Below are 15806 nucleotides of genomic sequence, written 5' to 3' on the forward strand. Positions count from 1 at the left end.
CAGGCAACATGAATTCACGTAGTTTAAGAAATAAACTGTATACTGTGATAAACCATTTGGCCTTTGGTTATAATGGTTATAACCGGTTACCAGCATTTAAAAATAACGTTTTCACTCCGGAACAATTTAAAATCACTTTGTTCCCATTTACGGTTACGTTCTGCAAAATATTTTGTTTGTTTTCGGTTTTCGTTTTTGTTCCTTGAAACATTTATAGTCCCTGAATAAAAGTGCCAAAAGTTGAAATACTCACATATACCGTTATAAATTAATGGCCCATTAAGTTTGCATTGCTAGGCTTAAATGACTCAATTCAATAATTAAGGCAAAATGAATTTTAATGACGCGTTTAAGATGAGAGTAATTGACGTATTTTGGCACTTTTATCCAGCACCAAGTGCTGAGCTCTGGCCCAGTCGGGAGCATAATTAGATCACCATCTCTGCTTTGTTTACCAGAAGTGATGTGGCAGGCAATGAAGTTTGAAGATCCAAACCCCAGACACATTCCTCTCCTTCAACACAAGGAAAGACTCTCCACACTGTCAGTCAAATGCCTGACTACACATAGACCGCAACTCAACAAACTCCCTCTGCCATAAGTTTTCTTTATTCATTTGTTTCCATTTTTCCACCTAGAAAGTTCAATGTGTAATCGAGGCATGGATTTGCAAAGGGGAGACCAATGTGGTCTTTGGGTTTTGAGGTAGTGTTTAATTGGTTAGATGGTACATAAAATGCATATTGCACATTTTTTAAAAGACAGATTCTGAGTGTTGCATCTTCTGTTAGTTTTTCCTCTCAGGCAGGTCACACTTTTCCACACCATTCCATTTTAAAGCAGGCTAGAGTAGTCTGATATAGCAGCTGTCAATGGCTATGTTCGAAAAATTTTGTGCCAAGATCCTAACTTTCGTTGGGCCAGTCACGTCAAGCTATCGCACACCCATAACACATGCAAAAATGATCAAAATGCATCATCATTCAGCAAATAAACCGTTTCCACCACTTTATTGCACATTTTGACTTAAGTGAAGATCTAGAAAATACACCTCCGCCTAGCACATAAACTCTCAAAATTTGTTTAGTTTATGCACTAGACAGAGGTGGATTTTCTAGAGCTTCGCATATCAAGTGTTTACACTTTTTGTAGAAATAGTCCCATGATTGGTTTACTCATAGAAGTCTCTGCAATTACAGAGCCCCTTAAAGTGCCAGCACGGGAATTTTAATTTTTTTCTGAAATAGTTTTGCATTCCCTCGCAATAAATTTACCATGGTTTTACTACAGTAACCACAAGAGTTACCATGGTTAAAGTAAATGTTAGGCTACTATACTCTGTAAAAAAAAAGATCTGTTAAATTTATGGTAAAAACTGGCAGCTGTGTTTGCCAGAAATTCACCGTAAAAAATACGGTAACCATGTTTCAGGCTTTATGGGATGTAATATTGATGCCTGTATATTTTACGGTGCATTACCGTCGTTTATATTATTAAATAAAAAACTTCATATATTAACCTTCTTAAACTGTAAAAATCTGCTTTACACTTTATAAGGTATTGTTAACCGTAGTAATTACAAAAAAGCACATGATGACATGAAGTTCATCAATAGAGGCCCTTGCAGGAGCAATGACAAATAAACATGTAGAGACAGTGCTCAGTGTCACTCACACAAACACCATCAGGGTAACACATTTGAAATTTAAATAATGCAATGAACATTAACTAAACTACATCGGATATAACACAAAACACCCCAATGTACATAACTGATATTAAAAATAAGAAGGAACATAACTATTCCAATAAAATATAATGAAATATACTGGGTCACGCATGAAATTCTGGGAACGCCCGATTATTGTTTTTACCGTAATTTTAACAATCATTTATGTAAAAAGTACAAGTACTCTCTTTTTAAACATAATATACATTTTCACTGTTAATTATACAGAAAAATCATTTACAAAATGTTACCGTAAAACTACATGTATTGTCTTTTTAAATATATTTTAAAAATGTAGCGTATACTTTAAGGTAACTACCCATTAACCAATTAAAGTTCTTTTTTACTGTAGCATTTTTAGTCTTTTACCGTTAAAATTACGAACATTTTTTACAGTGTAGGGCTGTCACAATTATGAAATTTGCTGACGATTAATTGTCTGTTTTAGGGCTGTGATGATTAATTGTCTCTCTAAGGGCTTTCACAATTAATTGTCATATAAACTGTCATATTTCTTAAGGTGTCCTTTTTACATGTGTGCTTCATACACCTTAAGAAGTAATTTTTACATATTTCACTTGAAATATATAAATCAAATAATAAAATAGGAATATGTAATTTCCTTTTAATGCTTTAAAAAACTTATGAAAGACATAAAACAATAATGTTTTAAATATCAAAATATTTCTAAATACTTATAAAATTATATTTTTTTGGTCAGCTTTAGATTTGGTCAGTTTTACATTTACACTGTTATTTTTTGAACACATATTTGACATTATATATTTTTATAAAATAGGATGTATTTATATATTTTATTATATTTACAGACATGCTAAAATTTATTGGTATCCTCACAGCTCATTGAAATAATGCTTCATTCCTCCTGAAAAGTGATAAAATTATCATGTATACTTGCATGCCTTTGGTATGTCATAGAATAAAGCAAAGAAGCTGTGAGATGAGATGAATTATTGCTGATTCTACGAAGATGTTCTAAAATTTGAACCGAGATTGAACAGAAGGATAGTGCGAACGGTAGAAAAAGAACCAAGGATAACTGCCAAAGAGATACAAGCTGAACTCCAAGGTGAAGGTACGTCAGTTTCTGATCGCACCATCTGTCGTTTTTTGAGCAAAAGTGGGCTCCATGGAAGAAGACCCAGGAGGACTCCACTTTTGAAAGAAAAACATAAAAAAGCCAGACTGGAATTTGCTAAAATGCATATTGACAAGCCACAATCCTTCTGGGAGAATGTCCTTTGGACAGATGAGTCAAAACTGGAGCTTTTTGGCAAGTCACATCAGCTCTATGTTCACAGATGAAAAAATGAAGCTTTCAAAGAAAAGAACACCATACCTACAGTGAAACATGGAGGTAGCTCGGTTATATTTTGGGGCTGCTTTGCTGCACCTGGCACAGGGTGCCTTGAATCTGTGCAGGGCACAATGAAATCTCAAGACTATCAAGGCATTCTGGAGTGAAACGTACTGCCCAGTGTCAGAAAGATCTATCTCAGTCACAGGTCATGGGTCCTCCAACAGGATAATGACCCAAAACACACTGCTAAAAGCACCCAAGAATGGATAAGAACAAAACATTGGACTATTCTGAAGTGGCCTTCTATGAGTCCTGATCTGAATCCTATTGAACAACTCATGGAAAGAGCTGAAACTTGCAGTCTGGAGAAGGCACCCATCAAACCTGAGACAGCTGGAGCAGTTCGCTCAAGAAGAGTGGGCCAAACTACCTGTTAACATGTGCAGAAGTGTCATTGAGAGCTACAGAAAACATTTGATTGCAGTGATTGCCTCTAGAGGTTGTGCAACAAAATATTAGGTTAAGGGTCCCATCATTTTTGTCCATGCCATTTTCATTTGTTTTATTATTTTCAATATTATGTTGAATAAAAAATCACTTTGCATTCACTATCAAAGTTTATATTTGTTTGTTTATATTTTCGCGAGAGTTTGGCATGAGTCTGCTAATGGCGCGTGCATCAGAGCATTTGAGAAGCACTTCACGCGCTCTTCCGGACAGGAGCTGGTTGACGTCCGCAGTGCGACTCAGTGATGCTCGGACTCGGAGTTCAACTGAATGACACACAAACATGCCGTTCATGGCATTTATACAGTATATTCACTTACAATTCCATTAATTGAGCATTAAAATGTGATTGGAATTAGAATGCCCAATAATTGTGGTTATCTAAAGAATAAAATAACCACGATCAGACGGTTATCTAATAATCGCGACAGGCCTAGGCTACTACAATATTACTATGGTAAAACCACGGTTTCCGCCAAAATGATTATGTTTCTACAATCACGGTTAATACAGCATTATGAAAGTAAAACCATGAAAAAAAATTCAGAGGGAATGCAAAACTATAAACTAGTAACTATGTACTAACCATGTTTTTTGGCGGAAACCATGGTTTTACTATAGTAATATTGTAGACTGTAGTAACCATAGTTTTCGGTGGAAATCATAGTTTTATTATAGTAAAATTGTGTAGACTGTTAAACTATGGTATCCAAAACCACAAACACAAATTATAATTTTTATTACAATAGTTTTCGATTATAGATCGATTCGAGTAATATAGATTACTACTATGGATTCACTACAAATATGGTTAAAATATAGTTAGAATAGTAAAACCATGGTAAGTGTATTGCTAGTAAATGCAAACTATTGCAAGAGCATGCAAAACGTATTGCAATGGAAGGCAAAACTACTTCAGAAAAAAAATCCCGCCCTGTCCCCCTAAAGGGCTCCGTAGCATATAAACCTGGGATACGAGAAAGTATTTTAACATTGAAAAACATTACACAGCAGCAGCGTTGACTCTGACCCAAACTTCAAAATATTTAAAGGACAATAAGTGTGCCCCTCCCCCTTCTCTAAACAACACCTATATATAAACCGCTCTTCCCTGTCCTGTCCCAGCCTTAAACTTCCTTTGTCTGAATAACAAACAGAGAGTTCCCAAAATGTCTCATTTGTGCAATCATTACAGCCATCTCTGCTTGGCCCTGCTCTCACCCTGGCCACAACTACTGGGCTGAGCAGCTGAGTAAGGCTACAAACACCACAAATTTCAGGGCCACAAAAACTCCAAGTAACTTCAACAGACTCTGGGTCTAAATAAAGGATTTGACCTGTTGGGGGGTTGACTCTCCGACAAAGTAATCTACCCATAATGCTGTTTCTATAAACATTTTGGGAAGAGGAAGATCTTTCGCTGTCTGGGAGGATTTAATAATGGATTTCTTTTCACAGATGTACATACAGTATGAACTTACAAATGGACTTCAAAAGTCCAAAAGACTCCTCCTTTGCATACGCTTACTAGACCAACATAATGACGCAGGAAAACAACATGTTGCTACCGAATGTTCTGGTACCCTGACAAGTGCCATCTCCCATCAGATATTTTTGCATCAATTCAAATTCAAATACCTTTTCCTAAGGTGCTTCTGTTAGCAGTGGAAACCAGGAAGTAATCGTGTTTACATAATCAGTGATGAGGTTGCATTTTTCATCTAAGATTGCATTATTACTCCACTGACGGTCAGGTGCAGGGTTGGGGCTTGGGTTAGGCTGTATGGTTAATAAAATATGCACTTCTGTTGACTATTTTACATAATCTACAACTAAAACTTGCTTTTGTCACCACCCTGTGGACATTTCACATAGAAACTGGAGCTCACGCATGCCCATACGTTCAACAACACTTCCCGCTTCGTCCACTGGGGGCAGTGCTTTGGATTTCGGTGAGCACAGATCGATTTCAACTGAATAACTTTCGACCTCCTGTTGCCGAATTCACAGTGAGACCAGTCTGTACCAGACACTGTCCGGCCAATTCTTTGTTTTCATTTTGTTATTTATAAATAAAATTCCCCCATGAAGTCTGTCACCACTAAACCATAGTGTTTGTTTTCACAAACTTGCAGACATCAACTGTTATTCTGAAGTACTGATGTGTGCAATATAGTTTTTGTGATTTGTTAACTTGCCGTCTCTGTGGTTCTCAATTCTCTTCGATTGGCCGATGAGCGTTTCTGCGTTGCTGGTGTTCTCTCTCTGCCTTTCCTGTAAACAGGCAAAATGAATACATAAATAACCAAACAATCAAAAAGACAAGCCAATAAATACAGTGTTTCTAAGGCCCCATTAAATGATAAAAGTAACAGTAAAAAGATTCAATATACTTAGTGATTACTAAGGAGCAAGTACTTAAAAATAAATTTGGCCAGTTCAATTTTAAATTAAGCCATCAGAAATCAATCATATTTAGAGCCAAAATCTAATTTTGTGACACGTCAATAACACCAAACCTCATTGGTTCTTGTATAATGATGTCATGTCGTTTGGTGTCGAGACGTGCAAGAACCAATGAGATTTGGTGTTAATGGCATGTTGCCATATCTGATTTAATTCGATTTGAGAGTGAATAAGACCTTCATTTTGGTCTGTTCATCATACAAATTGATCGAATGCCTTGAAGAAAACGTTGAAAAATATGCACAAGTCATATGGACTACTTTTATGAAACTTTTAGGTGCTTTTTTAAGTTTTAAAGTGAGGCGCTATCCAGTGCTATTGTTTGGAAATCAGCGATTGCGAGATTCTTTTAAATATATCCTTTTGTGTTCCGCAGAAAAAAGAAAGTCATATGAATTTAGAACAACATAATTAGAATTTTCATTTTTGGGTGAACTATTCCCTTAAAAATCATGAAAAAACACACATGCACATTCAAGTGCAGAAATTTAGAATAGGGGGAAAATCAATGTAAAGAATCCTCTCAGATAGGCAAACCAAACTCAACTAGAGATCGAGCTGTGTTTCTGTATGTTGTAAATGGGGCTGTATGGGCTAAAAAATCTTTAGAGTTGGCTTAATGCCATGGACTTGTCTGGCTGCTGTAAGATTAAAAGCTATATGGTACAATAAACACCAATCCGCTGTTAATCAGAAGCCCAACACAAACACAAATATCAGGCTATACACAAGGTCATGTGTTAAGGGTGCGTTTTTGTTCCAGATCAACAGAAGTCTTGGAATCCAGTCAGAGGAGATTATTTTGACTCTACATACAGTATGTAAATAGGTGAATAACAAGAATATTTCGTCCTATAGTAAACCTGCAAGATTTTACTTGCAAAAAAACAAAATATTTCGATAAAAAGTTGCAGAATTTACACAGCAGTTAGATCCATATTTCTATCTATATATATTTCTATCCAAAGACACATAATTATTAGTCTTACAGTTCATACAAAATCCTTTAGTTTTAAACATTGCCCACAAACATCTACTCAGTTTACTTACATGAAACAAGACTTGTATTACACATAGATAACTTCTATTGGTATTATGCTAAAAAGCCGGAGGGGAACTGGCTCCCCCAGCTGAGCCTGGTTTCCCTGAAGGTTTATTTTTATCCATAGACTAACTTCTTATGGAGTTTTGTGTTTCTTGCCACAGTTGACTTTGGCTTGCTTAGTGTTGGCCTAAAGATAAATAATTTTAAGGCATGATTTTCAATCGCGTTATTTAAACCACACAATAACGACTCTATGACATCACAGCATCATTTTATGTTACTGCAGCATTTTCTGGAAAGCGCTATATAAATAAATTGGCTTGACTTCTAGACTATAATTACTTGCTGGTGTATGTAACTTTTTCAGTGTTCTATCCCAGCTAAATATGCAGAGACAACTATAAGTCACATTCAGAGCTTCGTTTTCTCGAAAACTGTAAACGCTTCGTCTCTGTGGCACTATAAATTTCCTGTGTTTGTTTAGAGCGACCTGCTCAGACCCTCCCCAAAAACCAATGGTGTTTTTTCAGGCGATTTGAACGACAGCAGACGATGGGTGCATTCGGATAGCTGTTTTTAAAACATTTTTTATTTTTGTAATTCCGTTCGGTGGCACTAGCGTCGCAGAAATTACATACTTCAACTTTAAAATTGTAATTAATATTCGTGCTGTATCAGAGGCTACTGTATGTTTGAAATGGAATATTAGCGTACTGCTCTCTGCATCCGATGTTATAAGTGCTTTCTACTTTCTCCTTTTTTATGTAACACCCTGTACTGTATATAAAACTTTCAAACAGTAGAACGCTACACTGTCACGTTGCGTTGCATGTTTAATTCAGCGAAAGTTTCCCAGTCATCATCTCAGAAATAAAAATGGTTACTTTGCTTTTTGTATTAGAATTCAGTGTAAAAAATGTCTTAACTTTTGGCCGTCTAATCAAATAATAATTTAAGGAGATACTGAAAATCTGCCAATTTTTCTTCTGATTAATTTAATTGAAAATGGAAGGTCAAGTTGAGCACGTTGCGGGATACAGTATTAAACTACACATTCTGGCAGGTCATCCTGGTTTTCCATGTAAACAGAAAGTGTATATGCTGGCACAGGGTACATACTGCATACTACAGAAAGACTATGAGTAGTTTGATAGTATGTTATTCAGAACATAGTTGAGGTTTCCAACTATCCAATGTCCTCAGATGGTGACCACAGTAAAGTGTGGGCCAAACGGACTCTCCTGACCTCTCAAGAGTCACAAGATCTCTGTCTGTCAAACCTTCATGGAAACCTTTTGCATTTTTCTCCCAAAATGACACTCAGATCTCCCACTGCCAATGATGACCCAAATTACTCGATTCTAAGCCACCTGAGAGCACAAAGCTTATAAGATCTAGTGTGAGTGAAGCAGTCAGGCTTTTCCAGTGTCATTTTCCATGAGCGTCTGGATAAGTCTGGTGAAACACACTCTGAACTCATGATTAGTGAAATAAGTAGTGTAATCTATCATTTTGGCTCTAAGACACACACACACACACACACACCCTAGAGACTAAACACTATATTCACTAAATATCTAAAAGCTGCTCTTTGATAAGTCAATTTCCCTCACAAAAAGTTCAAGTGTAAGTTCCATTTTGCTGACCAAATATTTTCCTTTTCAACAAACAAAAAAGACACATCTTATTCTATTGTTTTCTACAAATAATTCAACTGAAAATATATTAATAATAATAATAATAATAATAATGGCTCAAATATAATATAATACAATATATTATTATTAATAATACAATTATATATTATATTATCAATTATAATATATTAACTAAAAAATAAAATAAAATAAAAATCAGAAGAAAATTAGTTTTTTTCTAAAATTAGAAAGACACAATTTTGTGTTTGTTTATTTTATTTTGGGAAATTAGCAGAAAAAATATATATGCCCTAATGAAATAAAATAAAATATTTACTTAAAAAATTGAAAAAAAATTCCATATTTTTTTTCCAAAATCAATTAAAAATGGACCAAGGATGAACAGATACATTAATTACATTTAAAAGTGTTTGTGTGTTTCTAATCCATATTAACACTGCTTTGGCAAACTGGCAGAAAAAATAAATAAATAAAATATTGTCCCAAATATAACACAATACAATAGATAATATAATATAATATAATATAATATTTAAAAAATTGAAAAAATGTCATATTTTTCTCCCAAAATTCATTAACAACAAATTGGCAAAAATAAAAGAAAAAAGAAATGTATGACAACACAATATGTATGAAAATACATAAATCTCTATTATATTACTTAATGAAAGAGTCATTTACCTTCTTTTTGAGTTCCTGTCTATAACTCTCACTCCCAGCATGTGTAAATGGCACAGAGCAGCACTCAGTCAATGAGCTCTGGCTACCGGATACACACACACACACACACACACACGTATAATCACACTGGCCACTCCCACTCTCTTCCTGACCACTCCCCCTCTCCCCTTCCTCCTCTTCACAGCCCATTCCTCTCTTCCTGGTTCACTCAGTCTCTTGTCTCACATTATATTGTAGGTCAACAGATAAACAACAGCAGTGAAATCCTCCGTTTTAAACTTTGCACCTGAAAAAGGAAGTTGTGTGTTTTCACATTTTTAAAAAACTCTGAAAACTGTCAAAGTAATATTATATAGAGAGGAAAGATTACTGCTGACCTGACCTGTCCTTTGAATTAGAACAGGTTAGTATTCAGAACTTCATATTTAACCCACACTCTATAATAACACTGTATTATATACTGTAAAAATGTAAAAGTAAAACAGCCGAGATGCTGCAGCTCTAAATTGGAATTCTGAATCTCTTGAATAAGACACCCTTTTTGTACACAGGAAAAGATGCCAAATTGAGAAAAAAATAAAAACAAAAACAAGCAAAAAAGACATGAGTAAGAGAAAAGGTTGAAAGACTAAAATTCTGCTGTCACACACAAGGGAATCTCTCTGACCACACACGGCAAAACCATTCATACACAGGGCCAAATGTAAACTACTGTATTCAAATTACATGTAAATGTAAAGAATGTGCAATAGGCCATTTTACTATTTCCTACTCAGCCCTGTTTAATTCAATACATATTATATGTAATATGTAGCACACTATAGACTGTACTCCCATTGAGAAACGTGTAGGGTATGACTTCTAATTGCCAGAAATCTGCATTTTTTATTTTTTATGAATTCCAAAAATGTTCACTTTGATACGATTTGTACATTGTAGTTCTTTGCTCACTTAAAGGAATAGTTCACCCCAAAATGAAAATTCTTTTACTTCATTACCTTGACATCATTCTATTCTAAACCCACATATTTTTCTTCCTTCTGTGGAATGCACAAGAAGAGTTCTACTGCATAATGTTCAAGCTGTTCTTTTCCATAGCCTACTATGAAAGCAGACAGTGACCAGGGGCTATCAAGCTCCAAAAAAAAAAAAAAAAAGCAGTCCGTTTGACTTATATACAGTCCGTTAAAAATACAGTGCATCCAGAAAGTATTCACAGCGCTTCACTTTTTCCACATTTTATTATGTTACAGCCTTATTCCAAAATGGATTAAATTCATTATTTTCCTCAAAATTCTACAAACAATACCCCATATTGACAACGTGAAAGAAGTTTGTTTGAAATCTTTGCAAATGTATTAAAAAGAAAAAAGAAAAAAAGAAAAAAAAATCACATGTACATGCAGTTTCCTAGAGAAATGTCCAGCGGGGGGGCGCCAAAAGCGAGTGATATGTTGTTGTAATCAGACAAGGTATTCAAGGTAAATATTACATAAAAGTGTTTATGAAAAACTTACTAAACTAAATCTAACCAATTGTGTTCTAAAAAAGCAAATGAGAGGTAAACAAAACAGACCCCGTTCTGTGCACGCCAGTGCATTAGAATGAGTGTGTAAATGTAAGTGTTTCTGTAATACAAGCGTTAAAATGTGTTGTTTTTCAAATGATGCGTTAGAGTAAGTGTTTTGATATCATAAAATCGCAGTGTGTGAGTAATAGCATGAAAAATGAGTGAGTAATAGTACAAAAAAATTGTTTATAAAGTCATAATTAGCCATTTTTGTCGTGCTTTGTGTGAAAGTGAATAAAACATACAATTGTCATCGCGCCTCTAATGTTCATTTCACCAGGAAACTGCCGCAAAATGTAGAACGCGGCATGTAAAACTCAGATTACAAAATCTCAGTTATAGTAATGTTCATTCTATGAGACTTGGTTGCATTTGTAAATTGTCTGAAGTCAGAAATGACTCATCGAGTACTGACACTGACTACCACCCCTGGAGTCGTGAGTTTGAATCCAGGGCATGCTGAGTGACTCCAGCCAGGTCTCCTAAGCAACCAAATAAGCCCAGGGAGGGTAGAGTTACATGGGGTAACCTCCTCGTGGTCGCGATTAGTGGTTCTCGCTCTCAGTGGGGCGCGTGGTAAGTTGTGCATGGATCGCGGAGAGTAGCATGAGCCTCCACATGCTGTGAGTCTCCGCGGTGTCATGCACAAGTGCCACGTGATAAGATGCGCGGATTGACTGTCTCAGAAGCGGAGGCAACCGAGACTTGTCCTCCGCCACCCGGATTGAGGTGAGTAACCACACCACCACGAGGACCTAGTAAGTGGTGGGAATTAGGCATTCCAAATTCCAAAAAAAAAAAAAAATGTTTCCCAGGTCATGCTTTGTTGCTATAAACTTCTACCCACAGCAAAGCAAACAATCATCTTTCTTCCTTTAGAAACTGTAAGAATCACTGAATATTCACATACACAAAAATAAACAGGCCTTCAAGAATGACCAGAAGCTGAATTAGAGACTTATTTTGTCTGGGGTATAGACTCTTAATAATAAAAACTGCATATTATGTGCAATAAACTGGGACCTCCTCCTTATATGTATATGATGCTGTGGAACGGGACGTGGTCATGTGTCTGTCACTGGGGAGAGAGGAAGCGGTAAGGGCCATCACCTGGTGATTAATGATACGTAACACCTGTGTCTCATTACAGTGACGATGGAGATGGGCTTGAAAAGGCCGCCGAGAATGCCAGTGAGACAGAGAGAGAGTCCCAGTCACACAGACCTGCCAGATCGTGAAGTTAAACGATGCAAAGCTGTTAACCTTAATTATTAATGAGTTTATGTTGTCTCTTACAACAAAAGCTAGAGTAGATACCTTATTGTGAAGCTGAAGAGTAAATGCACTGCTGTGAAGCTGAAAAGCCAAAGACTGTTTGTTAGACTGGGAGACCATTAAAGCTTGATTTACCTGGACTGCCACCCCACTTCCCGCTTCCTTATAGTTGATTCTTCTACACTGGTGCCGAAACTGGGAATAAGGAAAAAGACTGGTTGCCATGGACACCTCACCGCTGGACGAAGTCATCCGTGCTCTGGCCAGCATCCAGGAGTGCCACCACCAAGCCCTCCACAGGCAAGGACAGCGCCTCCAGGAGCTCCTTCAAGCCCAAGCCGAGGATCGGCAGGCCTTGCGGAGCTGGTTAGCTCCAGGCGGTTCCTCTACCGCGGCCCTGGAAGCAGTGTCAAAGCCACAGCTGTTGCTCCAAAAGATGGGCCCCCAGGACAAGCCGGAGGCGTACCTGGGTTTCTTCGGGCAGTCGGCCACCGCCTCTGGCTGCCCGTGAACTCAATGGGCCCTCCACCTGCTGCCGCTGCTTTCTGGGGAGGTCCAGCTCGTGGCGCAGCAACTTCCAGCTGAGGATCGCCTGGACTACATCAAGCTGAAGACCACTGTCCTGCAACGGGTTGGCCGAAGCCCCAAACAACACCGTCAGTGATTAAGCTCCCTCACCTTGAGCAACACCAGCCGCCCATTCGCGTTTGTCCAAAAGCTCCATAATGCCGCCGCAGATGGGTGCTGGCCGAGGAAGGGCCTCCTGGAGGATCTTATCGACCTGATGGTGCTGGAGCAACTGACCGTTCGCCTTCCCCGAGGAACAGCAGAATGGGTCCAGTGCCATCGCCCCATGTCAGTGGATGACACCGTCCATCTGGCCGAAGCCCACATGGCTGCCTACCCGGAAGCCAGCAAGCCACAGTCCAGTTCTCTCTCTCTCACTCCCTCTTGCTTCTCCTCCTCCTCTTGCCCCTTCCTCTCCTCCCTCTCACCCTATACCCGCTCCCCGGAAACGGGGAGTGGTTCCACCCAAACCGGCGCCCCGCCTTCGTGGGCTGCACTATGCGCCGGCCCCCTCCCCTACCCCTCTCCATCGTCCTTCCCAGGTTGAGGTGTTCACCACCACAGACGCAGCCGGGAAGCTTGGGCCGGTCTGTTGGGGTTGCGGGGATCAGGGTCACGTCCAAGACCGGCATCCAGTGAAGGAGGTGGAGACGTGGATTCAGGTCCCCGACACACCACAGTCTGCCCCCGGTTGAGCAGGGACGTATAGGATACCAGTAAAAATTAAGGGGCGTACATACCAAGCCCTGGTGGATTCAGGTTGTAATCAAAGCTCAATCCAACATGGCTTGGTTCATGATGGGGCATTCACTGATTCTGGGAACCAATTGGCCGGGGGTTTAAAACATTATTAAAAGCACTGTATGTGGATGGGTCCTGCAAACCAAAAACACGGTGTGTGATGTGTGACACGATGGCTGGGAAGGCAGAGCTGAGGCCGTCCGTGTCTGCTCAGCGTCAGAATGATGCAGAGGGGGAATCCTCTGGCATTCCCGCCCTTAGGGAATTCCCAGAGGGGGACGAAACCCTTAGGCATGCCTTTGACCAAGTGAGAGTAATCGATGGGCAGCAGCTCCAGCCTGACATCGCCCTCACATATCCGTATTTTTCAATTATTAGGGACCGGTTGTATCTAGTGACACAGGATACTCAAACCCATGAAAATACAACCCAGTTATTAGTCCCGAGGAGCCGTCGGGAAACACTTTTCCAGGCGGCTCACCACAATCCTATGGCAGGTCACTTAGGGCAAGAAAGAACACTACACCATTTAATGGCCCGCTTTTATTGGCTGGGCATTCACGGGGATGTATGCAGATGGTGTGCGGCATGCTGTGAATGTCAGCTGGTGAATCCACCAGCCACCCCAAGAGCGCCATTGCGCCCATTACCGTTTATCGAGGCCCCCTTCAAAAGAATTGCTATGGACCTCGTCAGGCCAATAGAACGGTCAGCACACGGATCTCGGTTTGTATTAGCCCTGGTGGATTATGCAACGTGATATCCGGAAGCAGTGCCTTTACGCAACATCTCAGCACACGGTGTTGCGGAGGCACTCTTCAAAATTGTCTCCCAGGTGGGGATTCCAAAAGAAATGCACAATGTTTTTGTCACGAACACTATGCAAACTTTATGAATTGCTGGGGATTAAATCAATTCGCACCAGCGTTTATCACCCGCAAACTGACGGGCTGGTGAAATGATTTAATCGAACCCTGAAAAACATGAAATTGGGACAAATGGCTGGACCCCCTATTTTTTGCAGTCAGGGAGGTTCCGCAAGCCTCCACGGGGTTTCCCCCCTTCGAACTCCTCTATGGACACCGGCCCCACGGGGTGCTTGACATCATACGGGAGGTGTGGGAGGAAGGACCTTCCCAGAGCAAAAATGAAATTCAGTACATCCTTGATCTTCCAGCAAAGCTACACACATTGGGTCAGTTGTCACAACAGAATTTGCTCCAAGCTCAAGAGACACAAAGCCGGCTGTATAATGGGGTGCCCAGCTACGAGAATTTGCACCAGGAGACAAAGTACTTGTATTACTCCCAACATCGAGCTTGAAATTACTCGCCAAGTGGCAAGGACCCTTTGAGGTTACACGGCGAGTCGAGGATCTCAATTTTGAAGTTAAACGAATGGATAGAGGCGGGGCATGTCAAACTTACAACCTCAACCTCCTTAAATTATGGAGAGAGGTGGTCCCCGTGTCCATGGCGACAGAAGTTCCGGAGAGGGCGGAGCTCGGGCCAGTGGTGAAGTTCAAAGCCGATCCATTCACCCCGGTCCTTTGTGGAGACCACCTCTCACCGTCCCAGCTCATGGAGGTGTCCAGGTTGCAAAAAGAGTTTGTGGAAGTGTTCTCTCCTCTTCCCAGTTGGACAAACATCATACAGCACCATATCGAGACCCCACTGGGAGTGGTTGTGCGTAGTCGGCCATACCACGTACCCGAGCACAAGAAAAAGGTGATTCGTGACAAATTAGAGGCAATGCTCGAAATGGGGGTAATAGAAGAATCACACAGTGACTGGGCGAGCCCAGTTGTTCTTGTACCTAAGAGTGACGGGTCAGTCCAGTTCTGTGTTGATTACCGGAAAGTCAACGCGGTGTCTAAATTTGACGCATACCCAATGCCCCAAATTGACAAACTGCTCGATCGGTAGGGTGCGGCTCAATTTTATTTGACACTGGATTTAACTAAGGGATATTGGCAGATCCCCTTAACTCCATTATCCTGAGAAAAAACGGCCTTTTCCACTCTGTTCTGATTACACCAATTCGTCACTCTTCCATTCGGTTTGTTCGGGGCTCCCGCCATGTTCCAGTGCCTCATGGATAAGATCCTCCGACCACACGCTGCGTATGCCACCACCTACTTTGATGATATCATTATATACAGTAATGATTGGCAGAGGCATATGCAGCATCTGAGAGCCGTGCTGAGGTCCCTGAGGCGGGCGGGGCTCATAGAAAACCCGAAAAAG

General features: G+C 39.7%; 1 protein-coding gene across 5 annotated transcripts in view; it reads right to left on the reverse strand.

The window, feature by feature from the left end:
- Positions 1-15806, reverse strand: part of LOC127437179 (smoothelin-like) — a 120466-nt gene that overhangs the window by 66929 nt on the left and 37731 nt on the right. For all 5 annotated transcript variants that reach the window (XM_051691958.1, XM_051691950.1, XM_051691934.1 and 2 more), the window contains exon 6: positions 5756-5831. In XM_051691958.1, the coding sequence (XP_051547918.1) occupies positions 5756-5831 (76 nt within the window). The remainder of the gene's footprint in view (positions 1-5755; positions 5832-15806) is intronic.

The sequence above is a fragment of the Myxocyprinus asiaticus genome, chromosome 4 (genome assembly GCF_019703515.2).
Source record: "Myxocyprinus asiaticus isolate MX2 ecotype Aquarium Trade chromosome 4, UBuf_Myxa_2, whole genome shotgun sequence".
Lineage (NCBI taxonomy): Eukaryota > Metazoa > Chordata > Actinopteri > Cypriniformes > Catostomidae > Myxocyprinus > Myxocyprinus asiaticus.